At 44.3% G+C, this 26308-nt stretch overlaps 1 protein-coding gene across 5 annotated transcripts in view; it reads right to left on the reverse strand.

Moving 5' to 3' along the window:
- Positions 1 to 8948: 8948 nt before the first annotated feature.
- The window catches only part of PPP4R3B (protein phosphatase 4 regulatory subunit 3B), a 234886-nt gene continuing 217526 nt past the window's right edge, over positions 8949 to 26308 (reverse strand). For 4 of the 5 annotated variants that reach the window (XM_033937914.1, XM_033937915.1, XM_033937916.1 and 1 more), the window contains 2 exons: positions 19830 to 20020; positions 8949 to 10362 (listed from right to left, as the gene is read on the reverse strand). In XM_033937914.1, coding sequence (XP_033793805.1) covers positions 10267 to 10362; positions 19830 to 20020 — 287 coding nt within the window. In that variant the 3' untranslated portion in view covers positions 8949 to 10266. The remainder of the gene's footprint in view (positions 10363 to 19829; positions 20021 to 26308) is intronic. The other variant, XM_033937913.1, reaches the window with a different exon arrangement.

Genomic DNA, 26308 nt, shown 5'->3' on the forward strand with positions numbered 1-26308 from the left:
CCAAGAACTGTGACCCCTGAAAATCCACATGTTGCGTCGAGGAAAAAAATTCACAGTTGACTCCTTGATACCCAGAGGGTTGTTTATACAGAGGTCTCACCCACAGCCTGTACTCAAGCCTCTGATAAATCAGCAGATGAGCAAGCTCCCCCGGGAATGGACCTTGAGCTTCAGACAAGAAAGCAGGCTGCCTCCACAGGTACTCCCAAGAGATTGGCCTGCAAGCAGCACTGACCCTCATGGGGTCTGCATCCTTTCCCCGGCGGAGTAAGCCCAAGAAGGGAACCTCTGAACACTGAAGCCATGAAGAAAAAGGAACTGACAGAACCCCCCCACACACACACACAAATAATAGAAAGCAGAACACATCAGAACACACCTCGGTTCGCTTTCAGAAGGAAAAACTGAAGAGTGAGCTATTCTCCATTGCTGAAGGGGAGGAGTTGAGAGATTTGAGTGACATCCTTCTGCAAAGTTCGCAACTAAAGAACAGCTTCAGTACAGAATCCTATGTCTTTGCAACAGAATGCTTATTACAGCAATCTGTTTCTACCGTATTTTTAGGAAAAGAAAAATGTGTAATAGCTTATTATCCTAGGACAAGCAGACAGCATATTCTCACATGTGGGTGACATCATCCAAGGAGCCCGATATGGACAGTGGTAAAAGATCATTGCCACTTTAAGATTTTAGAAACTTTGCGACTGCCTGCACCATGCATGCACAATTGCCTTCCCGCCCAATGCCAATTTGCAGTACCTCAGTAATTTGTTTTCTGCAGAGCGAAGTGCTATTTTTTTGGACTCCCCTCAACAGTTTTCTATTTTTGGCCCTTCGACTTTATTGTTTTATTTTTAACTTATCCTTCTTATTTTCCTTTTTTATCTTTTGTGCCTCAGATGGGCCTTTTTTTCCTAACTCGGCAGCTGTCATTCTTGTTTTTCGTCATTGAGATTTTTTACCTCACTGACGAGATTTTTCTGTCCATGTCTAAACCTTCAAGCAGTTTCAAAAAGGAGCAGTTTCAAAAAGTGCTGTCAGTGCCAGCACCCTATTTCAATCACTGACCCACACAGTTAGTGCTTACAGTATTTGAGGCCTGAGCATCAAGTAGACACTTTACTCATTGTAGAAACATAGAAAACATAGGAAATGACGGCAGAAAAGGGCCATAGCCCATCAAGTCTACCCACTCTATTAACCCTCCCCCCAAACTACCCTCCTAGGGGACACACTCTGATGGCATCCCCTTTACACTACCCTCATAGAGATCCGACGTGGGCATCCCACTTTTTCTTGAAATCTTGCACGCTGCTGGCCGCGATCACCTGCACTGGGAGCTCGTTCTAATGGTCAACCACTCTTTCTGTGATGAAATACTTCCTGGTGTCACCATGAAACTTCCCGCCCCTGAGTTTAAGCATATGCCTTCTTGTGGCTGAGGGACCTTTGAGAAAGAAAATATCATCTTCCACCTCGATACTTAAATGTCTCAATCTTGTCTCCCCTCTCCCTACGCTCTTCGATAGAGTATAGCCACAATTTGTTCAGCCTCTCCTCGTACGAGAGATCCTTGAGCCCCGAGACCATCCTGGTGGCCATTTGCTGAACCAACTCTACTCTCAGCACATCCTTACGGTAATGTGGTCTCCAGAATTGTACACAGTACTCCAGATAAGGCCACCAGGATGGTCTCAGGGCTCAAGGATCTCTCGTACGAGGAGAGGCTGAACAAATTGCGGCTATACTCTCTCGAAGAGCGTAGGGAGAGGGGAGACATGATTGAGACATTTAAGTATATCACTGGTCGTATCGAGGTGAAAGATGATATTTTCTTTCTCAAAGGTCCCTCAGCCACAAGAGGGCATATGCTTAAACTCAGGGGCGGAAAGTTTCATGACGACACTAGGAAGTATTTCTTCACAGAAAGAGTGGTTGACCATTGGAACGAGCTCCCAGTGCAGGTGATCGTGGCCAGCAGCGTGCAAGATTTCAAGAAAAAGTGGGATGCCCACGTCGGATCTCTACGAGGGTAGTGTAAAGGGGATACTGTGACACCCAGGTTCCGGGCTGTCTCCCACAGCTCTTAGTTTGACATTTCCCCTATAACTTGAGGAACTCTCAGGTCCCTTTTTACCAGGTTTATTGTGGTCTACAAGCTGACATTGTTAAGTACCCTTTTCCTCTTGGTAATAAAGCACAATTGTCAGAATGGCTTCAGTTTTCAAGCTTTTATTATGGATCACAGCACTACTCTGCTGCTGACCCAGCAAGTCACAAAACACTCTTCCTTCAGGGAAACAGTATAAAAGGGAAAATCTAACTTTCAAACCAAAACATATCACATTGTTTCCTATTCAAAGGAATTAAAAAAAAAGGAAAAAGGGCTTTAGGATTTTCAACTGGCTTCTTATAGGCTCCTACTGATTCAGCAGGTTATTTACCACACCACAGCCTGTCCGTTAGCCATAGCTCTATAATATGATAAATGTTCAATTCAGTTATTTTCCAGCTCAGCAAAAGTAATTCACAGGAACTCTTCAAAATATAGCACCAAAAGGCAAGTAAACAATGTGGCCAGGCCAAGCTCTCTCGGCTAGCAAAAGATCTGGCTCGGACCACAGGCAAGATTTTGGGCACCTTTGATTTGGTTGAAAAGAAAAACACGGAATTTTTCTGGATTCAATTCAAAATAAGGTTTACACTTTATTTGTCCACAAGAATCCCCCCCCCAAAAAAATATATCAAATTTAAATCCAGTGATAATTTCAATGCAGTTCATTCTTCACTGCCACCTGGGTAAAGCATCCATTATTGTAACTCCCCTCTCTCAAGGCAATGCCTGCTATATTATAAGATAGCCAGTTCCAACAATAAAGCAAAATCATATTCATTGGCTTTTAACTTCTCAGCATTCACTGCTTTTCTCTCTTGGGACCTCTCCCATTTTGCCAAGCAGCGGGGGTGGAAACAAACAACCCTTCCTGTGCATAGTTGTTTTATGCCCCCCCTCCTCCGAGTTTCCAAGCACCCCTTTCTACTTCACGGCAGTTTAGAGGTTTGTTCACGGAATGGCTAATTCCCCTAGCACTTGTGCTTGGTCCCTGTTTCTTGTCAGCACTCTGTAGCCCTCCCCCAGCACGTACATATTACTAGCTCATTTAATATTCTGGCTGGAGAAACGTTTTGCAAAGAGCAGTGTTGGTGAGCAGTTATATTACAACTCCATGCCTTCTTCTGGCAAATTATATTCTTCTGGGATATTAGGATGACTCTCCCAGCCCATACTGGTATCATAATCAGCCATATCCATGCTTTCTGCATTTACATTGTAGATAGAAGAACTGGCTGGCCAAGCTTCCCTTTTTCCCTGTGTAGCATAACTTTGCCTTTCCCTCACAAATTCCTCTGCAAGGTCCCAGTACTTAGCTGCTTGGGGAATTTCTGTTTGTCCTTCTCTGGGTGGCAAAGAGCTGCCTTTCTTTGTGGAGGGCATGTCCAGCATGGAGCTATGTGTTGGGCTCCAATCTCTCTTCCAGCCTCAGCTGTGTTTATTTCCCTTGAAGGCTAACATGCTTGCAGCTTCCCAGGTGTAGCCCTGCCCCCTTCTGGGTTGATTCTCTGTTTCACAGCTTGGTTTTGCAGGGAAACTTCTCTGCTCTTGGGAAAAGAATAATGGCAATTAAGACTGGTTTGGGAGCCCTCTCCATTGGGTTTCCTGATGGATGGCTCTCTTGTTTTAACCCTGCTTGTTTTACTCTGCCTAAAACCCTATTCTCTGGCTGCTGAACTGGCTTAGCTTTAGGGATTGAGAGTTTTAGAGCAGGGTTTTTCCTCGTGACAGGTGCTTCCCTGTCACAACATATACAGCAGTCAAATACTCTGCCACTCTGCCATTCTACAGCAGCTCCTGGTCACAGCTGCTTGCAAGCTTTTTTAATTAGCTACCGCAGTCTGCCTGAGCTCCAAGAAAATGTCTCTCACGGGAGGAAAAACAAACAGTTCATCAACTCTGCACAGCTTAGAGTTTCTCAAAATAATGTCCCAGCTTTCTTTAGAACAAAACTTCATGTAAGAAAACCAAAAAGAACAACAGTGGTTTCCAGGGTTTAAGCCACCCAGGTTTGTAGCTCCAAACACATTTCTAGCCAGTCATTAATTACAGCAAGCTTACAAACTCACGTTTGCACCAGTTAATGTCAATTGCCTCTTCACTCCCACTAGGGCTAAATCCTGCTTCCTGGAAGTCCATACACTCAATCGGTTCAGGTTGAAGAGTGTCTACCTCTATCTCACAGACATCCTGGTTTAACTCCTGGAGCTCTGAAGAGACGCACCCTCTCTCTTTCTCCCTTCTTCTCTCAGCAGCAGGCTGGCTTTTAGCATGCTCCAAACCCAGCCCTCTCAGCTTGGCATGGGTGAAGGGGGCTAGCTCTCTGGCTGATTGTCTTAGCTTAGCACCAGGGAGCTTTTCCTGACCCTTTCCTAACAGAGCAGGGAGGTAATTATGCTTTGCATTCCTATTAGCATTAGATCCCCTTTTACAGGGAGACAAACTCTGCTGTATTTCTTCCCCATTATGCTGGCTCATCCAGCAGTAGTCATCACATTCAGGCTCTATCACACTGACCTGGTCAGTTCTATGGCACTGGGGCTGTCTGTATTTCCTAACCCCCACTGGAACAAAGTCTTGAGACAGTGGGTTTGTTATACTACATTACAGAAATGCTCACTGAAGGCTCAATGTATCCAGCAGGAAAAGCTGTTCAGCTCGAACATGGACTCCAGTGATAAATCCGAGCCATTGGTACCAGCATTGACAGCAGAAACTGTCCTCCATTGGGCAAGCCTAAGAATCCATCTTCTCAGCAAGTGTCACAGGCCTCTACAGTATTGAGTCCCTTGATGCAGGCCAAGAGTCGACACCATCGATCTCTGTCAGTGCAGGCTGTATTTCTTACAGGGCCGTACATTCTCATCCAGGTCTCCCACCCCTCGACACCCTGCAGCACTGATGGTTCCGGTTATTGAATCAAGGGTACCGGTGCAGATCTTCAAAGAACAACTCAATGAGTTTTTCCAGAGGAAGCTCAGTGACCTGTTTAACTTACACTCAACACCATTGCTTACATCAACTCCGTCGGTACCGGCACAGCCTGAGCAAAGCACTCCGAGGCCACATGTATCAATTACAAGTGTGCATCAAAGCACTGCTCTACATCGCATTGGCACTCTTCATTCTCAGCATCGACATTCTCCATCGAAGCATGGACACTCCATCGAAGTTCCGCATCACAGCATAAATGTACATCCACATCCCATGCTTTCAGATCCAAAAGATATTCGCGTTGCTTGTCATTGCCACTGGATTGGTACCAATGTCAAAGAAGCTCTTCTCGATGCTCTCACACTCATCGGTTTCCTCCACCTAGAAAATCTTCATCTTACAGAGAATCTCCTGGGGTACAAGAAGTTGATTCTAACCTGTCCCGTCACCATACCGAGTATGAGTCTACATTATCTAGCTCCTAAATCCTATGCTATCCTTCAGATATGTCTCCTTCTCCTAGAAGATCTCCTCCTGAGGGACTTTCCTTTACCAAGTATACCAGACAGTTTAGATCTGTTAAATTGAAGACAGACACTGAGCTCAGAGCAGAACTCCTTGATGCTTTGGATTTCAGTGAGCCTCCTAAAGAGCTTCTTAAGCTGTCTCTATATAATCTACCTCAAAGAGGCGCTCTTTAAGAACTTGGAGAATCATCTTTGTCACTATAGCTCCTAGAAAAATTGACTCACTTTATAGAATCATATCTTGCCCTGCCTTTGATAAACCGTAACTGCCACAACAATCGCTGCTTGTTGAATCAACCCTTAAAAAAACCCTCAAGCTCAAGGGTTTATGCCACTGCACCACTAGAACCTGAGGGTCGTACTATGGATAAATTTGGTTGTGTCTTTACCAGAACTGTGTATTGGCCAACAGAGTTCATAATTATAACTTCTACATGTCTTTTTACCTTAAACATCTCATAAAGAAGTTAGCTGATTTTAAGCAGCATATTCCATCTGACCGCCTAATAGATTTTCAGCAGATTACTTAAAGTCTACTTCAAACACAAAAATATATGGCAAGGAACAGCATTTGATGCATTTTAAATGTCATCCAGAGCATCTGCCATGTCTGTTGCTACGAGATGTCCTGCTTGGCTACAAGTCTCTAACACGGATATCAATCTTCAAGAACGGTTAGCCAACATCCCTTGTCTTGATGAAGAACTCTTTAGTGACAACATAGAGGCTGCTACTCAAAAACTTAATCAGCATGAGAATTGGAATTCTTTAATAAGATCTAAGACTAAGCCTCTTCAAAAATCTCTCTCTTATTCCTATAAGAGACTGTATCCTACAACATCCTCTTCTTCTAAGCTTTCACCACAGAACAAACAGAAACAACAGAGACCTTAGAAGCCTTAGTCTTTGGCTCCTCAAAAACTAGCCCTGTCTTTCTGGCGCATCTTCTATAGCCAAAATTCCTCCTCAGACTCTTCCTCAACCCATCAAAGGTTGTATCATTGGTGCTGGACTGTCATCACCACAGATACCTAGGTCCTCAAGATCAATGAAGGTTACTCTCTCTATTTTATAACCATTCCTCCAAACCACCCTCCAAGAGAGTCCTCTTTTAACATAACAACAGATGTCCCTTCTTCAGGAAATTGAAGTTCTACTTCAACTAAATGCCATAGAAGTAGTTCTCCCTTCTCAGAAAAACAATCAAGGGTTCTACTCCAGGTATTTCCAAATTCCAAAGAAGACAGGAGGTCTTCAACCAATTCTCAACCTCTAAGCCTTAAACAAACATTTATTAAAAAAAGTTTTGCATGCTATATTTAGGAACTCTATACCTACTTCTAGAACAAAGAGAGCTGTGCTCTCTGGACCTCAAAGAGGCGTATACACACACATCCATACATCCCCGATCACAAAGTTTCTACGTTTTCGGATAGCTCAACACTTCCAATACAAAGTTTTGCTATTCGGTTTCAATTCTTCTCCAAGAGTATTCACCAAGTATCTAGTGGTTGTGGCAGCAACCCTACATACTTACGGGTTTCAAGTGTTTCCATATTGGGACAATTGGCTGATAAAAGCCACATCTCTTCAAGAAGAGACACACTTGACAACTTTTCTCCAGCTTTTAGGGTTTGAAGTCAACTTCCCCAAGTTGCAGATTCAACCCTCTCAACTACTGCAATTCATAGGAGTCCTACTCAACACCACCCTGCTACGGGCTTTTCTACCTCAACAAAGACAAGACACCTTACTTCATCTTTGCAATCAGGTCTCCACTCTACAAACCATCTCAGCAAGACATATGATGCGACTCATAGGTCACATGGCATCAACGGTTCATGTTACCCCTTTCGAATGACTTCAGATCAGATTAGATCAGTGGACTCTAGCATCTCAATGGTCTCAAGCTCTCAATCCCTTATCCCGAAGGATCAGTCACCTTGCCTTTTCACCAATCTCTTCAGTGGTGGATGGATTTTAAATATCTCTCCAGGGGGTTGCTGTTTCACATCCCCCATTAGAGAGTGCTCACCACAGACACGTCCATGTATGCTTGGGGAGCTCACCCGGACAGTCTCAGGACACGAGATCGATGATCTGCTCAAGAGAAGACATTCCACATTAACCTTTTAGAGCTGCGGGCAATTTGAAATGTTCTAAAAACCTTTCAGGAGAGTCTTTCCAACCAAGTCATCCTTGTTCAGACAATCAAGTAGTGATATACTACATCAAAAAACAGGGGAACAGACTCTTCCTCTGTATCAAGAAGTCACGCATATCTGGAACTGGGCAATACCCTAGCCCACAAGCCCAGCAGATTTTGGCTGCACGAGTGGACTTCAACTCCAAAGTCTTGCGCTACATCTTCTATGGGAGACTCCTCAGATAGACCTGTTTGTATCTCCTCATAACCACAAATTGCCTCAATTCTGCTCCAGACAGTACTCTCCTCATCGTCTCGAAGTAGAAGCATTTCTTCTGGATTGGATGAACAGGTTCCTCTATGCATTTCTGCCAATCCTTCTCATTCTAGACTTTAGTCAAGCTCAAGTGCAAATCAGCCACCATGATCCTAATAGTTACTCAGTGGCCCAGACAACCCTGATGAGAAGGTTGTTTCAACCAAGCAGTATTACAGAATTTATTTTCTTCTTAATGGCCAACTCTCCCTCCATCCCATTACAGAAAACTAAGGAGTCCCACATGTGAGAATATGCTGCCTGCTTGTCCTAGGATAAAGCAGTTACTTACCATTAACAGGTGTTATCCGTGGCCAGCAAGCAGATATTCTCACATCCCTCCCACCTCCCCTGGTTGGCTTCTTAGCTTGCTTATGGAACTGAGATACCGTGAGCCGGCGTTGGGCGGGAAGACACTCGCGCATGCACAGTGCGAGCAGTCGCAAAGTTTCTAAAAACAAAGTGGCTCCATGGATGACATCACCCACATGTGAGAATATCTGCCTGCTGTCCCCAAATAACACCTGTTATGGTAAGTAACTGCTTTTTTGATCTAGTAAAAAAAAAAATATATATATATATATATATATATATATATACACATACATACATTTCTAAGCTTGTATAAATAATTTGAATTCACTTATTAGAAATCATATTCTAAAAATAGTGATACTTATTTACTATTTCCAACAAATGAAACAAAATCAGTAATTATGGAATTACTGGGTCACATTTTAATTCCTGAATTTACAGTTCAGTATTAATATCACCACATAAAACAAATAGTGTAAAACAAGTCCAGTGGTATTTAATACAAAATAAACTTTATGGAAAAATTATTCTTCATATCTACACAAAACAGTCCATCTTTTCCAAATAGCTAAAACAGAAATTAACACAATCTCCAAAACAGGAAAACTGCTTTATTTTAAACTATTTCAGAAAACAATTGATCCAACACATTCCTGGGGCATTCTATACATTAACAGACTGCAATTTAATATTGAGCTCTCCCCCCTTCTTTCTTTTTTTTTTTTTAAACATTCACAGTTTGGGGAATCTTCTCACTTCAGCATGATCTCAGATCATATATGGGTGAACATTAAAATATTTACAGTTCATATGCAGCTTCTTAAAATAAAATCTCCAGAACTGTTTGTTTCAACTAGTTTTGTAATTAATTTACATCTGCAGAATGTTTGTTTTCCATTTTTCTTTAAAATAAGTTCTCCAAAGTTACGCTGTGACTGAAAATATAGTTAAAAGCTGCGTGTTGTCTCAAACAGACTGATGGATTTTTATCAAAATCTCCACTTTCCATCTTGGTCCAAAATGACTTTTCAGTTTAAAACACACTACATTCATCACAATCAAGCTTCCTGTTGCTAGTGTTTCTTATAACCATCTAAATTACACACTTTATAAGCTGTGCTAACAGGAAAATATGTTTACTAACAAAACAGACAGCGATTTAATACTGTATATTTTGTATAGTAAAAACAAACACTGCCAGTCACACAACATTGCAGTTGTTTGACCGACACGTAATTTCTGACAAAAGATTATCCATGGCATCAGTTATTGCTGGAAGTGCAGCCCAAAAAATATATCTTTGCAGATCTTTCCATACTAATTACAGCTTTTTTTAATGTTTCAGATACCGTATACACTGAAAATTTTCTTTTAAACTCAACTTGCACTATTTGCAATGTGTTCCTTTGCCCTTTCCAGTTTCTCATAAAGAATGTTTTGTTTTATATTTTAGTCTAGTAGAGTAATATTTCTATTCCTTTTTTTAAAAGAGGCAATTGATAAAATATACTATAGACAGCACCATTACAAGATGAAGAACACTGGGTTGCAACTGAAAGCTTTATCCATATTGTTCTAGTTCTGATATATACTTTGGCAATCTGGCAATATTAAAACTATTTTCTGACTTGTTCCTTCCAAAGATCCTCCATACACTCCAAACATGTCTTGCTGTGAAACCAGCCATTTAGAATTTGATAATTAATCCACCACTGCAGACAGTCTGAACAGACTCCCTAAGATCTACAAAAGCAACAAGTTCACTGGAAGCTTGGTGTTTACAAAATTAAAACCTTCTACTTAACTATTTTCCTACATATATTGCCAAGTATTAAGGGAGAACTCTGTCTGATTTGGACTAAGTTTAAAGAACAGTTGCAGCATTTTAACAAGTCTTGAAATAAAGGTAATTTTTTTATGAGCCAAGACGAGGTCTTTTCCTTAAGGAGGTTTCTTCTTCTTCTTCCTCTTCATCATCTGGATAATCTACTAAGCCAACAAGACTCCCCTGCTGGTATAAACAAACAAAAAAAAGACAAACAATAAAAAGGGCTAATTTCACACTCAGAATTCATCAAAATAATATCAAACATATTTCACTAATGCCTGTTGAAAAGTCACTTTTTCTACCAGGAGCAGAAATCTGTTCAAGGAAGATGCCAACAGCTCAGAAATAAAAATCAATAAAGACTTCTGCAGAAGTCAGGACTATAAACAACTTAGAGAAGTAGTGATTAGAGGGGCATAAATGTGATTATAAATGTCTTATCATGAAACACAACAAAACAAAAAACACTGCTACAGAGCAATAAATGTGAAGCCGTGTACTACTCCTTAAATCTCACATAAGGAGTGTCCAGACAGAGAATATCTTCAACTGTTATTAAGTGAGTAGATCATTCTAACAATTGCTTGGCTCATGTAGACGTCTTACTGTTCTTCAACTGCCAGTCCGTGAACCGGTGTCAGTCCGCAGAAAATTCCTGCTGGTCCGCGCAGTGCCAGCGAGATCGACAGCTGCAATTTCCTGCCGGTCCACACGGGGCCAGCAAGATCGACGAGCTGCAGATCCGCGCAAGGCCGGTGAGATCATGGGGAGCCTCCAACAGTGGTTTTCTCCCCTCCCAGCAGCTGTTAGTACTTACCAGCGCAGCGATTCACTAAGGCAGCCTTGGGGCTTTTGCTGAGTCACAGCCGCCTCTGATGATGCAACTTCCTCTTTCCTCAGAGGTGGCGCGACCCATCAAAGGACCCAAGGCTGCCTTAGTGAATAGCTGCGCTGGCAAATACGGAGAGCTGTTGGGAGGGGAGTAAGACACTGTTGGAGGCTGGGAAGCTGCTGGGCAAGGGAAAAAAAGGGACAGCTGCTACTGGACCTGGATAGAAGGAGAGATGCTGCTGGGAGGGAAAGGGAAGAGAGTTATGATTGGACAGGGGGAAGAGAGTTATGATTGGACAGGGGGAGGAGGGAAGGGAGAAGGAAACAGCTGGCAGGGAGATTAGAGGAGGGGAAGGGGAGAGACAGGAACGAGAAAGTAGAGATGGGAAGGGGGTTAGCAGAGAAATAGAGGGACAAAGATGCTAGATCTGGTATAGGAGAGATAAAAATGAAGTGAGCATTGAATCTGGAATGAATCGTATAAAAAGGAGAGAGGGGGCACAGGCTGGATAGAAAGGGGAGAGGGGCATAGAAAGAAGACAGATACCATATGGAAGGTGGAGAGGGCAGACAGTGGATGGAAGGGGCAGATGCTGGATTGAAGAGACAGAGAGGGCAGACACTGGAAGGAAGAGAGTGAAAAGAAGATGAAAGCAGAAACCAGAGACAACAAAAGGTACAAAAAAATAATTTTATTTCTATTTTGTGATTGGAATATATCAGATTTGAAATATATATCCTAGAGCTGGTGTTAGACATAACTGGGGACTGCAAAGCCAAGCCAGTGGCTTAGTGCTCTCTCTGACCAGGGGGCAGTTGCCCTGTTTGCCCTCCCCTAACACTATTCCTACTATGTGTGACTGTGGTATTCTGTTAGAATATTTCTGTGTATCCATGATATTTCTGTGTAATTATTTGGCTTATTCAGTTTCTTGATAAGAGGGGATATATGTGAAGGGGAGGGGAGACAGGGGTTTTGTTGATCCTTGCTCTGTATTATTTGTATTTATAAAATGACAATTGTACAGAATATTGTTTCTTTTTATACTTTAATAAAATACATTCAATATAAAATCATAACTGAGGCTTGTGCGGATGGGATCAGATGGTTTGCGAGGACCGAACTCGCGGAGACAGGGCAAAAACGGGGTTTTTAAATTTCAGTCCTAGTAGTTTGCCAGTCCACAAAATAATTTTTTTTCCCGCCGGTCCATAGGTTGAAGAACACTGATATAGACCACATAAGATAAGGAGGAAAAAGCCTCAGAGCCCTGCCACTTCCCTCCAGAGATTGGGTCATGTACAATCAGGGTCAAAAGAATGTGATTGGCATAAAAAACTTCCTTTCTTTCAGTAATGGAATATATGTTATGTTGAGAGGTACCAAGTTGTCAGGTGTAGAGACTGCAAGTTGGGATGAAGAAGAGATCGTTGAATGTGTAAGCAGAGATGGAAAAACTGGTAGAAGGTATGGCTCCCTGCTGCTGAGCTGAAGTAGAAGGAAGAACCAGGGTTGCCTGGGCCACTGAGGAGCTATTAGAATCATGGTGGCATGATCGTTCTTGAGCTTGACAAGAGTCTTGAGAATGAGAGGGAATGCATACAGGAAGAGATTTGTCCATTCCAGAATGAAAACATCTGCCTCGAGGCGATGAGGAGAGTATAACCTGGAGCAGAACTGAGGCAGTTTGGTTGTGGGGAGACGCAAAGAGATCTATTTGAGGAGTTCCCCACTGAGAAAAAATGTGATGAAGAGGCGAGGAATTGAATGTCCATTCATGAGGTTGCAGAAGATGACTCAATTTGTCCGCCAGAGTTTTTCTCTCCTTGAATGTAGACTGCTTTCAAGAAGGTGTTGTGATGGATCGCCCAGTCCCACACCTTTTGAGCTTCTTGTTCCTCCCTGCTTGTTGACGTAGTACATGGCGACCTGATTGTCTGTCTGAATAAGGACTACCTGGTCGTGAAGAAAATGTTGAAAAGCTTTGAGAGCATGGAAGATCGCTCTGAGTTCCAAAAGATTGATATGACACTGACGATCCGTGCTGGACCAGTGGCCTTCAGTATGGAGACTGTCGAGATGAGCCTCCCAAGCGTAGGTCGAGGAATCTGTTGTGAGTACCTTCTGATGAGGGGGTGTCTGAAACAGTAAACCTCTGGAGAGATTAGAAGAGAGCATCCACCAGTGGAGAGACTGTCTCAGAGTGACTAATGTGTTGAGAGAGTGGGTCGCAAGCCTGCGCCCACTGAGATGCCAGGGTCACTGAGGAATTCTGAGGTGAAGTCTGGCAAAAGGAGTCACGTGAACGGTCGAGGCCTTGTGACCGAGTAATACCATCATGTGTCTCGCTGATAGTGAAGAAAGGGAAGACACTTTGTGGCAAAGCTGAAGAAGAGCATCCAGACATTGCTGAGAAAGGAATGCTCTGAGTTGAATAGTGTCCAGGACAGCTCCGATGAACTGCAGATTCTGAGAGGGCTGAAGGTGGGATTTGGGAAAGTTGATTTTGAATCCCAAGTTTTGTAGGAACCACGTAGTCTGTTGGGTCCCTACAATAACCCCCTGAAATGTTGAATCTTTGATGAGCCAGTCGTCCAGGTAGGGAAACACCTGAAGACCAAGGTTCTGCAGAGGTGCTGCACCACTAGGCATTTGGTGAACACTCTCGGAGATGATGCCAAGCCGAAGGGTAGCACTCTGTACTGAAAATGCAGATTCCCCACCCAAAATATGAGGTTATGGATGAATGGGAATATGAGTGTAAGCCTCCTTGAGATCTAGAGAACATAACTAATCGTTCTGATCTAGAAGGGAATATAAGGATACCAGGGACAACATGCAAAACTTTTCTTTGACCAAAAATTTGTTCAGGGTCCTAAGATCCAATACAGGCCATAGATCACCCGTCTTCTTCGGAACTAGGAAATAATGGGAGTAAAACCCCCTGCTCTGCTTTTCCAAGGGAACTTCCTCGATGGCACGGAGACGAAGTAAAGCTTGAGCTTCCTGAAGAAGAAGGGCGGTCTGGGATAGATTGGAAGGATAATCTCTTGGAGGACGCTCTGTTGGAATCTGAGCGAAATGAAGAGAGTATCCTTCCCTGACTACTGATAGAACCCTGAGGTCAGATGTAATGATCTCCCATTGATGGTAAAAATGATGGAGACGACCTCCTATGGGAAGGGGGGGAGGACAGAGGCAGAACGATGGAGGTTCTGCTCTGTTTGAGACAGTCAAAAAGGCTGAGAAGCCTTTGGTGTAGCAGAAGGCTGAGGTTTCTGTTTCTTCTGCTGTTGTTGTTTCTTGGGGGTGCTCAAGTGGAAGGAGCTGCCCTCGGAGGATAACGCCTCTGATAGGATGGAAGAGGCTGAGAAGGTTTAGGAGGAGTTGGTTTAGGTTTTGATCTGACGATGGAAGCAAAGGATTTCTCATGCTCAGACAACTTCTTGGTGGTGGCTTCGATGGATTCATCAAAGAGGTCATTGCCTTCACAAGAAATATTGGCCAAACGATCCTGAATGTTGGGATCCATATCAATGGTCCATCAGAGCTTTCCGCATTAGAATGAGTGAACATAAATCCAGTCTAAAACGGGGCATAGTCACAAATGAATCACCAGTTTAGCCAACTCAAATGTCTCTGTATTGATAAAGAACCTAAGAACATGAGAGGAGGCGACTGTCAAAAAAGACTGTTACAGTGTGAGGCAAGATGGATCTTTAAATTGCATTCATTGATACCTAACGGATTGAATATTAACATTGGATGGAAATCATTTTTTTGACATTTTTTAACAATTTCCTCAATAATCCGAATAGTTGCATTCACATTTCCTGTTTTTCATTCATTATTTCTGTTTTTGATACTATCATTCTGGTTGGTGGAATGGGTTTGAATGGTTAGTGAGTTTTATCCAATTGAATTCACAATTGACTCCATCGTCATTGTATTTAATGCGCATGTCTGGCGTCTTCAATCTACTAGGCACCATTTTGTGGAAGTTAACGCTATAATTGTTAACAGTACATTGTTTAAACATTTTTTACAATTTAAAAGTTATAAGGATCACAATAGAATCTGCAATTTTATGTTACAATTTCCATCAAAGACCTCCGAGGAAGCCATTATCAATTGGCGAAACGGGCCCCGTCGGGCGACTATTGTGAAGTACACTGCATATCGTACAAAGGCACTTTAGTACAAGTTTTAAAATAAGTGTACTTTAGCTGATATTGATTAAGCACATATATATTAAGCACATAATTTAAAGGATTTAAATTAATGAGTGAGAGGTTTTTTGGTCAATGAAAGAAAATCCAACCTGCATTTGTGAACTCCAATGTTTATTCATTGAAAGGAGCAGGATTTCTGAGACCTTTTCCTCTCAACATACTCAGACAACTTTTAAGTTGTGTTCTAGAAACCTGGTTTTAGATTTTGAATAGTCATTCTTAGAGGTTTCGATCATTTTTTGATGATCTTAAGGTGGCCAAACAGGATGAAAAGGTGACGATGAAAGCTAGAAGGATGCTAGGGTGCATAATAATAGGTATGGCCAGTAAGAAAGGAGGTATTGACGACCCTGTATAAGACTATAGTGAGACCTCATTTTGAATATTGTGTACAATTCTGGAGACCGTACCTTTAAAAAGATATAAAAAGGATGGAGTCGATCCAGAGTAAGGCTACTAAATTGGTGCATGGTCTTCATCATAAGGTGTATGTGGACAGACTTAAAGATCTCAATATGTATACTTTGGAGGAAAGATGGTATTTAAACATCTCTACCATATGTGGCATAAATGTTCATGAAGCAAGTCTCTTTCATTTGAAAGGAAGCTCTGGAATGAGATGGGCGTAGGATGAAGTTAAGAGGTGATAGGCTCAGGAGTAATCTAAGGAAATACTTTATTACAGAAAGGGTGGTAGGTGCATGGAAGTCTCCCAGAAGAGGTAGTGGAGACAGAGACTGTATTTGAATTCAAGAGAGCATGGGATAGGCATGTGGGATCTCTTAGAGAGAGGAAGAGATAATGGTTATTTTGGAAAGGCAGACTGAATGGACCTCTTGGCCTTTATCTGCCATCATGTTTCTATGTTTCCTTGAGGTCTCAGGGGTGATCGTGCAATAATGCTTTGCCGTAGATGCCAAGTTGCTATTTCTGGGCTCTGAGAAGGGGGGAGGAGGGTTGATCCACAGACTGAACCATCTGCGAATCCATGACCCTGGAGGGATCAAAGGAGCTTAGTTCATGTCTTCCACCACCCCCCCCTTGTGCTCCATAGCATATGGCACATGGATGCTCCTCTTTCGGCCATACAGTAGAAATCTGGTGTATAGGAGTATAACAACCTGAAGAGTCCTACTATCGATTTTGAATGAAATTGAGGTGTTTTTGAGGCAGATTGAGTTGGAATGAAAAATTCAAGTTAACAGCCACAACAGCGTTCTGGTGCCAAAAACAGCCCAGAAGAGCAAAAAGTTCAGGGAAGCAGTTTTTAGGGTTCCTAAACATAGAAACATAGAAGATGACGACAGATAAGGACCATAGCCCATCAGGTCTGCCACTCTATTGACCCACCCCCAAGTCTACTATCCTAGGGATCCCACTCCTGATGACAGGTTCCCTTGGCTTAACCCTCTAAGGCACAGGTGTCAAAGTCGGTCCTCGAGGGCCAGAATCCAGTCGGGTTTTCAGGATTTCCCCAATGAATCTGCATGAGATCTATTTGCATGCACTGCTTTCAATGCATATTCATTGGGGAAATCCAGAAAACCCGACTGGATTCCGGCCCTCGAGGAGGGACTTTGACACCCCTGCTCTAAGGGATCCCACATGGGCATCCCATTTGCTCTTAAATTCTTGCACGCTGTTTGCCTCGATCACCTGCACCGGAAGCTCGTTCCAAGGATCAACCACTCTCTCGGTGAAGAAATATTTCCTGGTGTTGCCATGAAATTTCCCGCCCCTGAGTTTGAGCGGATGCCCTCTTGTGGCTGAGGGTCCTTTGAGAAAGAGAATCTCTTCTTCCATCTCGATACGGCCGGTAATATACTTAAATGTCTCAATCATGTCTCCTCTCTCCCTACATTCCTCGAGTGAGTACAGCCGCAAATTTTTCAGCCTTTCCTCGTACGATAGATCCTTGAGCCCCAAGACCATCCTGGTGGCCATCCGTTGCACCGACTCTACTCTCAGCACATCTTTTCGGTAGTGCGGCCTCCAGAATTGCACACAGTATTCCAAATGAGGTCTCACCATGGTTCTGTATAATGGCATTATGACTTCAGGCTTCTGGCTGACGAAACTCCTGCGGATGCAACCTAACAACTGTCTTGCCTTAGATGAAGCCTTCTCCACATGATCAGCAGTTTTCATGTCTGCACTGATGATCACTCCCAAGTCTCGTTCTGTTGAAGTTCTAACTCAGGTCTTACCATTCAAGGTGTAAGTTCTGCACGGATTTCTGCTGCTGAGGTGCATGATCTTGCATTTCTTAGCGTTGAAGCCCAGCTGCCAGGTCGATGACCAAAGCTCCAACAAATGTAGGTCCTGTGTCATACTATCGGGTGAATTGCCGTCTCTCACTATATTGCATAGTTTGGTGTCGTCAGCGAATAACATTATCTTACCTTGAAGCCCCTGAGTTAGGTCCCATATGTATATGTTGAAAAGGAGCGGGCCCAAAACTGAGCCCTGCGGTACTCCACTGGTCACCTCTGATGTTTTAGAGAGGGTACCGTTAACTACCACCCTCTGAAGTCTGCCACTCAGCCAGTCATTGACCCATGTAGTTAGTGTTTCTCCCAGCCCCATTGATTTCATCTTGCTCAACAGCCTGCGATGCGGGACACTATCGAAAGCTTTGCTGAAGTCTAGGTATACGATGTCCACGGATTCTCCCAAGTCTAGCTGTTTTGTTACCCAGTCAAAGAAGCTGATTGGCAGGATCTACTCTTGGTGAATCTGTGTTGACTGGGATCCCGTAGATTCTCCTCATCCAAGATTGCATCTAATTTACGTTTGATTAGTTTTTCCATGAGTTTGTATACTATTGATGTGAGACTCACCAGTCTGTAGTTTGCAACCTCTGCCCTGCAATCCTTTTTGTGCAGTGGAATGACATTAGCTGTTTTCCAGTCTATGGGGACTCTCCCCGAACTTAGGGAGAGATTGAAGAGTCCTTATAGCGGTTCTGCCAGGATATCACGCAGCTCACTGAGCACCCTGGGGTGTAGATTGTCCGGTCCCATGGCTTTGTTCACCTTGAGTCTTGCCAGTTCGTAGTAGACGTCGCCAGGTGTGAACTCAAAATTCTGAAACGGGTCTTCCAAGCTGGGCCTTGCCTGCAACTGCGGACCGTGCCCCGGTGCCTCACAGGTGAAGACCGAACAGAGGTATTCATTCAGTAGTTCTGCTTTATCGGAATCTGATTCTGCGCAGTTCCCATCTGGTTTTCTAAAGTGTACTATCCCATCTGTGTTCTTTTTCCTATCACTAATATACCTGAAGAAGGATTTGTCCCCTTTCTTCATGTTCTTTGCCAGAGTCTCTTCCACTCGAAGTTTGACCTCCCTGACTGCCGTTTTGACCGCTGCAGACCTCACCCTATGTTCTAGTTTAGCTTCCCTAGTCTCCGTTCGTTTGTAAGAAATAAATGCTTTTTTCTTCTCCTAGTCAGTGGCACGCGAGATACCAGTGCGCCGACAATTGAGCGCTGACAATTTGGCGCAAGACACCAGCGAGCCGCGAAAAAACTTAGTTTTAAAGAGCTCCGAAGCGGGGTGTGAGTGGGGACCCCCCCCACTTTACTGCATAGTGTTTACGCTACTGTTCGGGGGGGTGTTGGAACCCTCCATTATAGAGAAAACTGAACTTTTTCTGATTTTTTCGGGAAAAGTTCAGTTTTCTCTATAATGTGGGGAGTTGCATCCCCACCCCCCCAACGGCAGCACGAATACTATGCAGTAAAGTGGGGGGGTTTCCCCCACATCCCCCATCGGAGCTCTTTAAAACTAAGTTTTCCCGCGGCGCGCTTGTGTCTTGCGCCGAATTGTCAGCGCTCAATTGTCGGCGCTCTGGTGTCTGGCGCGCGATTGTCCCGTCACCGTTTTTAGAGATTGCAGACCCTAAAGGAAGTCCCAGCAGCCCCCCAAAATGCAATTTATAACCACTCCCAATGTCTCCCATAGGCTGCAAAAGCCTGTACTTATAGTTGCTGCTGCTGCTGAGACTGCTTTAGTTGGGAATCCTGTTGAAATACAGAGAAGACTTCTGCCTCAGACATTTGTGTAAATGGCTTCAAAAGTTGCCAGTCAAACCAATAAATGTGACTGAGACCTCAATTGTGTCATAGGGGGAAGGAAATGCTGCTGGATGCCAATAAAGCACTCAGGACCGGCATGGGGCCAAACAGCCTGCATTCACGCTTTGGATAGCCATGAGTGAGCTCTGCTGTGAGGGGAATAGTCCCTGAGCCTCAAAATTGTTAGTGTAGGCTGGCAAGGAAGGTTCCCCTGCTAGCTACAGACTCAATCCAGAGAGTCTGCCATGAAAACTGAGTGGAGCAGTACTAAGGGACTTCTTTGTCGTGTTGAGCAGTCTTATGCCCCATTCACAAACACTCACATTGGTTTTCTCTAAAACTTCAGACCCATAAATGCAAAATACAGAAACTGGAAAAGAGAGGGCATTAATCTCACCTGGATGAGGACAGGCTAAACAATAAGAAAAACATGACAAAATACTACCGAGTCTTAACAGCAGCTATAAACCAATATATCTCTCAATGCATTTAACATGCTGCCAATTCTCACCTTTGTTGTAGTTACTGTTAAGTTTGTATTTTTTGAAGATGAACCATTAGAACTTGCTGGTGGTGTTGCCACAGATTTACTGTTGGTACTATTTGCTCCATTAGCTGTAGTAGGTGAATGGGAAAATGTGAATTTGAAGCCACCTGTAGCTGTCCTCTTTGGAAAGTTTTCCTTGTCTTCACACTCTTTAGCTGAAGAAATAACAGCATTACATTCCTGAATATCAAAATTAGCAATGGGCTGACATTAATATGCAGATAACAAAGTTTTAACCCACAGTAATACAGAATCTCACTGCAAGCCCTAGACTAGCTAATGCAAGATTAGGTTTATACCATTGTAGGATTCCATATGCTAGGTGTTCAATCCCAACCTGCAATCTGGGAGTTGTAGAAATCCACAAACTTTTTCGAGCACATGCCTGAGAGCTAGCAAACATATCCAGTTAAGTCCCAAAGCCAAGCAACATACCTAGACAAATCTATGACAAGGGGGTACGGGAGAGGATCTCCAGCAACAGAAGTAATTCTTGAACTGGTTTTCTCTGCAAAATATTAACAAGCGATAAACAGGCACAAAGAATCTGTCAACTGGCTGGAAAGCATTCAAGCCTGTAAGGAGAATAATCAAGGTAGAAAGAAGCAGGCTATTCCAAACAACTGAGTGTACATAGAGAGGGAGGGTCATATGAAATTCTACAGGGACTAACAGAAAGAAGATTATCAAGGTATACACCTAATCTTCCATTCTGTTATGTCCCTTGCAGATTCCATACGCTAGGTGACGTACCAAAGCAATGGTAACATCCAGGGAGGGATAGAAGAGCATGAGGTCCTTAAAAAGTGGCATCAGAACTAGCCACTACATCCACTCAGTAAAAACTGGGTAAAAGTATGAAGAGAGGACCAAGTAGCCACCCTGCAAAGTTCATCAGGTTTAATTGCACGAGACACTGCCCATGATGCAGCCACACTTTCAGTTGAGTGAGCAACAAGCAAAATCAGCGGCTGCATGCAGTGATGGAAATTGTGGAAAATTGTCATTTGAATCCATCGACCAATTGAAGCCTTGGCTACCACCTGACCACAGCAAGGCACAGCAGTCAAGATAAATAGGCAATCAGACAGACAGAAAATATTAGTCCTCTGCAAATAGTGGAACAAGACTCCCCCTGACAGCCAATTTGTGCAAGATCAGATCTTTTCGCTCCAAGCCTGTTGAAGGAAAGGCATACAAACGAACTTTGACATTGAAGGCAGAAACCAATTTTGGTAGAAAGGAAGGAAGGTACAGAATGTAGAAAACGGATGCCCTGTATGGCACCCCCTTCCCCAAAACACTGTGCAAAGACGACAACCAAAAAGACAGTCTTGACTGTTAGATACAGAAGAGTAGCATCTTTCAGTGGCTTGAATGGACCTCTCCAAGGCCCTGCAGAATGATGTTAAGATTCCACAAAGGGAAAAGAAAGTGAAAGTGAGGTCGCAAACAAAGTGCTCCTCTCAGAAACCTGGACATAGCAGGATGAGCAGTAAGCGAACTAGCGCCTCTGCACGCTCTAAAACATGAAAGGCCTGCAACCTGAATAGTAAGGGATGCCCCTGCTAAACTTGTTTCTAGACCAGCTTGAAGAAAAACCATGACCACCGAAAAGGAAGCATCCTAAGGCTCCACGTGATTCTTAGCACACCACTGTTGAAAAACCTGCCAAGCTTTGGCATATTACGCCATAGTAGAGGGTTTTATCAAATGCAAAAAAAAAAATCGAGATAACTACATCTGAAAAACTATGCTTCCTCCAAACTGAGCACTCAATAGCCATGCTTTAAGACCAAAGTGCTATGGGATCTTCATGAACACCAGCCCCTGATTGAGAAGATATCGAAGAGGGGGCTGGAGTTTCTCACCTCACAGAAGATAGACAAGATTCGCATACCATGGGCGTCGAGGCAAGTCTGAAGCTACAAGAATCACCAGGCTGGGATGCATTGCTATCCAGGGAACGACCCGACCAACTGGAAGTCACGGAGGGATCATCATACAGGAGCTCGTGAGCCAGCCAGGGCCAAACCAAGGCATCTGGCCCTAGCTTCCTCGCTGTTCATCAACCGAAAAAGTGCCTGGCCTTTGAATTCTCTGCCAAAACCAAGTCCCTCTGGGGCTGACCTCAGCTCTGTACGATCAGATGGAACACCTCCTGCGAGAGGGACCACGTGCTTGGACTTTCGGCAAAGGAAGCCTGCCTGAACATTGTTGACTCTGGTCACATGGGCCATCGAGAAAAACAGAAGATGCACTTCCATCCAGTGGAACACAGATGATCACAGTGGAACACAGATGATGAACACAGGTTAGGTGGTGGGGTAGCACTATACATTAAAAAAGACATCAAAACCACCAGGATCACAGATGTCAAATACACCGGGGAGTCCCTCTGGGTTAACCTGGCAAGAGGTGGCAATAAATGCCTGTATCTTGGTGTGGTATACAGACCCCCAAGACAAATGGAAGACATGGACACGGAATTAATTGAGGACATAGAGAATATCACTCTACGGGGCGACACTGTACTGCTTGGGGACTTCAACATGCCTGATGCAGACTGGAACACATTTTCAGCAACCACCAGTAGCAGCAAGAGGCTTTTGGCCTCCATAAATGGTGCACAACTAAAACAGATGGTAACGGAGCCCACTAGGGCCCAGGCGATCCTTGACCTGGTACTCACCAACGGGGAAAGCGTCTCAGAGGTCTTGGTAGGAGATACGCTAGCCTCCAGCGACCATAACATGGTATGGTTCAACCTTAGGAAAGGATTCCCTAAATCAATCACAAAAACAAAGGTACTTAACTTCCGGGGCACCGACTTCACACGCATGGGAGATTTCGTCCATCAGACGCTGCAGGACCAAGCAGAGACCGGTAATGTGGAAGCTATGTGGTCGTACCTGAAATCATCCATACACGAAGCTACTAATCGCTACATAAAATCAGTAGACAAACGGCAAAGAAACAATAAACCCCAATGGTTCACTGAGGAGATCTCGCACCTCATTAAGGAGAAGAAAACAGCATTTCTTTCCTACAAACGTACGCAGAGAAGGGAAACCAAAGTAGAATATAAGACCAGGTCTGCAGCGGTCAAAACAGCAGTTAGGGAGGCCAAACTTCGGGTGGAAGAAACTTTGGCAAAAAACATTAAAAAAGGGGACAAATCTTTCTTCAGGTATATTAGTGATAGGAAAAGGAACACAGACGGCATAGTACGCCTTAGAAGACCGGACGGAAACTACGCAGTGGCGGATTCTGAAAAAGCGGAAATACTAAATGAATATTTCTGTTCAGTCTTCACCTGTGAGGCACCGGGACACGGACCACAGCTGAAGGCAAAACAAATTGCGGAAGACCCGTTTCAGAATTTTGAGTTCACACCTGAAGACGTCTACAGTGAGCTGACAAGGCTCAAGGAGAACAAGGCCATGGGACCGGACAATTTACACCCAAGAGTGCTTAGAGAATTGAGAGATGTTCTGGCGGAACCGTTGGCCGTACTCTTCAATCTCTCACTAAGCACGGGGAAAGTTCCATTGGACTGGAAAACAGCCAATGTCATTCCTCTGCATAAAAAGGGTTGCAAGGCTGAGGCTGCGAACTATAGACCGGTGAGTCTCACTTCAATAGCGTGTAAACTCATGGAAATACTAATTAAGCATAAATTAGATACGGTCTTGAATGAGGGGAATCTCCGGGACCCCAGTCAACATGGATTCACCAAGGGTAGGTCCTGCCAGTCCAATCTTATCAGCTTCTTTGACTGGGTAACAAGAAGGCTGGACTCGGGAGAGTCCTTAGACGTCATATACCTTGACTTCAGCAAGGCTTTTGACAGTGTCCCACACCGCAGACTGCTGAACAAGATGGAATCAATGGGGTTAGGAGTAACACTAACTGCATGGGTTAAAGATTGGTTAAGTGGCAGACTTCAGAGGGTGATGGTTAACAGCACCCTCTCCAAAACGTCGGAAGTGACCAGCGGAGTGCCGCAGGGCTCAGTCCTGGGTCCACTCCTCTTCAACATATTCATTAGGGATTTGACTCAAGGGCTTCAAGGTAAGGTAACCTTATTCGCTGATGATGCCAAACTATGCAATATCATAAACGGCTACAATCTGCAGAATACTATGGAACAGGACCTCTGTACTTTAGAAAGCTGGTCCTCTGTCTGGCAGCTGGGCTTCAACGCCAAGAAATGTAAGGTCATGCATCTCGGAAATGGAAATCCATGCAGAACTTACACCTTGAATGGAGAAACTTTGACCAAGACTACAGCAGAACGAGACCTGGGAGTGATCATCAGTGCAGACATGAAGACTGCTACTCAAGTGGAGAAGGCTTCATCTAAGGCACGGCAGATGATGGGTTATATCAAGAGAAGTTTCGTCAACAGGAAGCCTGAGGTCATGATGCCATTGTACAGAGCCATGGTGAGACCTCATCTGAAATACTGTGTGCAATTTTGGAGGCCACATTACCATAAAGATGTGCTCAGAATTGAGTCGGTTCAGCGGATGGCCACCAGGATGGTCTCGGGGCTAAAAGGTCTCTCGTACGAAGAGAGACTGAACAAATTGCAGCTCTATACTCTCGAGGAGCGTAGGGAGAGGGGAGACATGATTGAGACATTTAAGTACATCACGGGACGGGTCGAGGTGGAAGATGATATCTTTCTTCTCAAAGGACCCTCGAACACAAGAGGACATCCGCTCAAACTCAGGGGAGGGAAGTTTCGTGGAGACGTCAGGAAGTACTTCTTCACGGAACGAGTGATAGAGCATTGGAACAAGCTTCCAGTACAGGTGATCGAGGCCTGCAGTATCCCAGACTTCAAGAATAAATGGGATACCTATGTAGGATCACTGCGAGAGTCATACCAATGAATAGGGTCGCTAGGATATAGACTTAATAGAGCAGGTCAGTAGAGTTAAGGGGGCCAGTAGACTTAAAAGGGGGTCAATGGTATGGGCAGACTTGATGGGCTGTAGCCCTTATCTGCCGTCATCTTTCTATGTTTCTATGATCTTTCTGGCCCAAGAGAGAAAGCACTAGAGCTCCCTCGTGATGTACGTATGCCACCGCTTTGACATCATCGTAGAAACTTGCGCCGCTGGTCCTTTCAGAAGGGGCTAGAGAGCGAGTAGCACCAGCTGAATTGCCTGAAGCTCCAGATGATTTGTCAACCAATGCTTTGGACCAGGAGTGAATGGAGCGGGCCCCACAGTAAGCTCACAACCCAAAAGGCTGGCATCCATCCTAAAAATCATCAACTTGGATATCCAACGAAGCCAGCTGGCAGAGAGTGTCCCCCTGAAGACACCAGCTCAAGTTGCTGCTAGTTGGCACCGTCCAAGGGAGTGCCATCTGAAGGGGAAAACTCTAAGAAGATCAGAGATAGGAGGGACTTCTGTAAAGCGCGCATGGGCACTCTGGCTCAGGGGATCGCCTCCAAGGAGGTTGCCCGAGACCCCAGAACCTGCAGATAAAACCAGGCCGAGGAAGTCAGACGGTCCAGGAGAATTCTGATCTGTTGTCGATGGTTCTGTCTACGTACCTTGAGAAGAAATACACAACTCTGTCTGGAGATGGTGAGGAGCCCCAGAAACTCCAGGGACTGGGAGGACACCAAGCGTCTCTTCTTGAACTTGCCAATGCCTGCAGCATTGACACTACTGTCTCCACCGCACTTTCATACACCCAAGATGAAGTTCAGATCAACCAGCAGTCCCAGGAAGGATGGATTTGGACCTTCTGATGGCGGAAAGCTGCTACAACTACCATCACTTTGTCGAAAGTGCGGGTGACATCGTGAGGCCAAAGGGCAGAGTTGCAGACTGGAAATGCTGTTGCAGAACATGGAAACGGAGAAACCTGTGATGCTCCGGGTAGATTGTAATATAGAGGTAAGCTTCTGGTAGATCCAAGGATACTAGAAACTATCCTGGAGAGCCGGCAGCTATCACCATGTATTCTGTTGCCATTTGAAAAAGGAATTTGCAAGAAGTGGGTGACCAATTTTAGATCCAGAATGGGTCTCCAATCCTCCAAGCCTTTCTGGTACGATATATAAGGAGTATCCGCCTAAGCCCCAATTCATGTTCTGGAACAGGTTCCAGAATCCCGATGTCTAAGAGGCGTTGCAGAGAATCGCAGACCATGGACCTCGTTCCGGTCGACTTGCTGGAGTCCAGAAACCAAACTAGAGGAGGGAAAAGAAGGACTAACTACTCCGATGAAAGTCGAGTCAACTTCTGAAAAAACTGAGAAGTCAGCCTTCGAGATGAGGAAGCTGTGCCCGACCCCCGGCGTCATCGGGGCTTTTTAGGCGTAGCCACTGCACAGTAACCTGAGGACGCCTGGAACTGGAACCGTTGTAACGCGGGCGTAACCCTTGGAATGTCTCTGGGAGGAAAATCCTGTGTATC

Source organism: Geotrypetes seraphini, chromosome 3, assembly GCF_902459505.1.
Source record: "Geotrypetes seraphini chromosome 3, aGeoSer1.1, whole genome shotgun sequence".
Classification (NCBI taxonomy): Eukaryota; Metazoa; Chordata; class Amphibia; order Gymnophiona; family Dermophiidae; genus Geotrypetes; species Geotrypetes seraphini.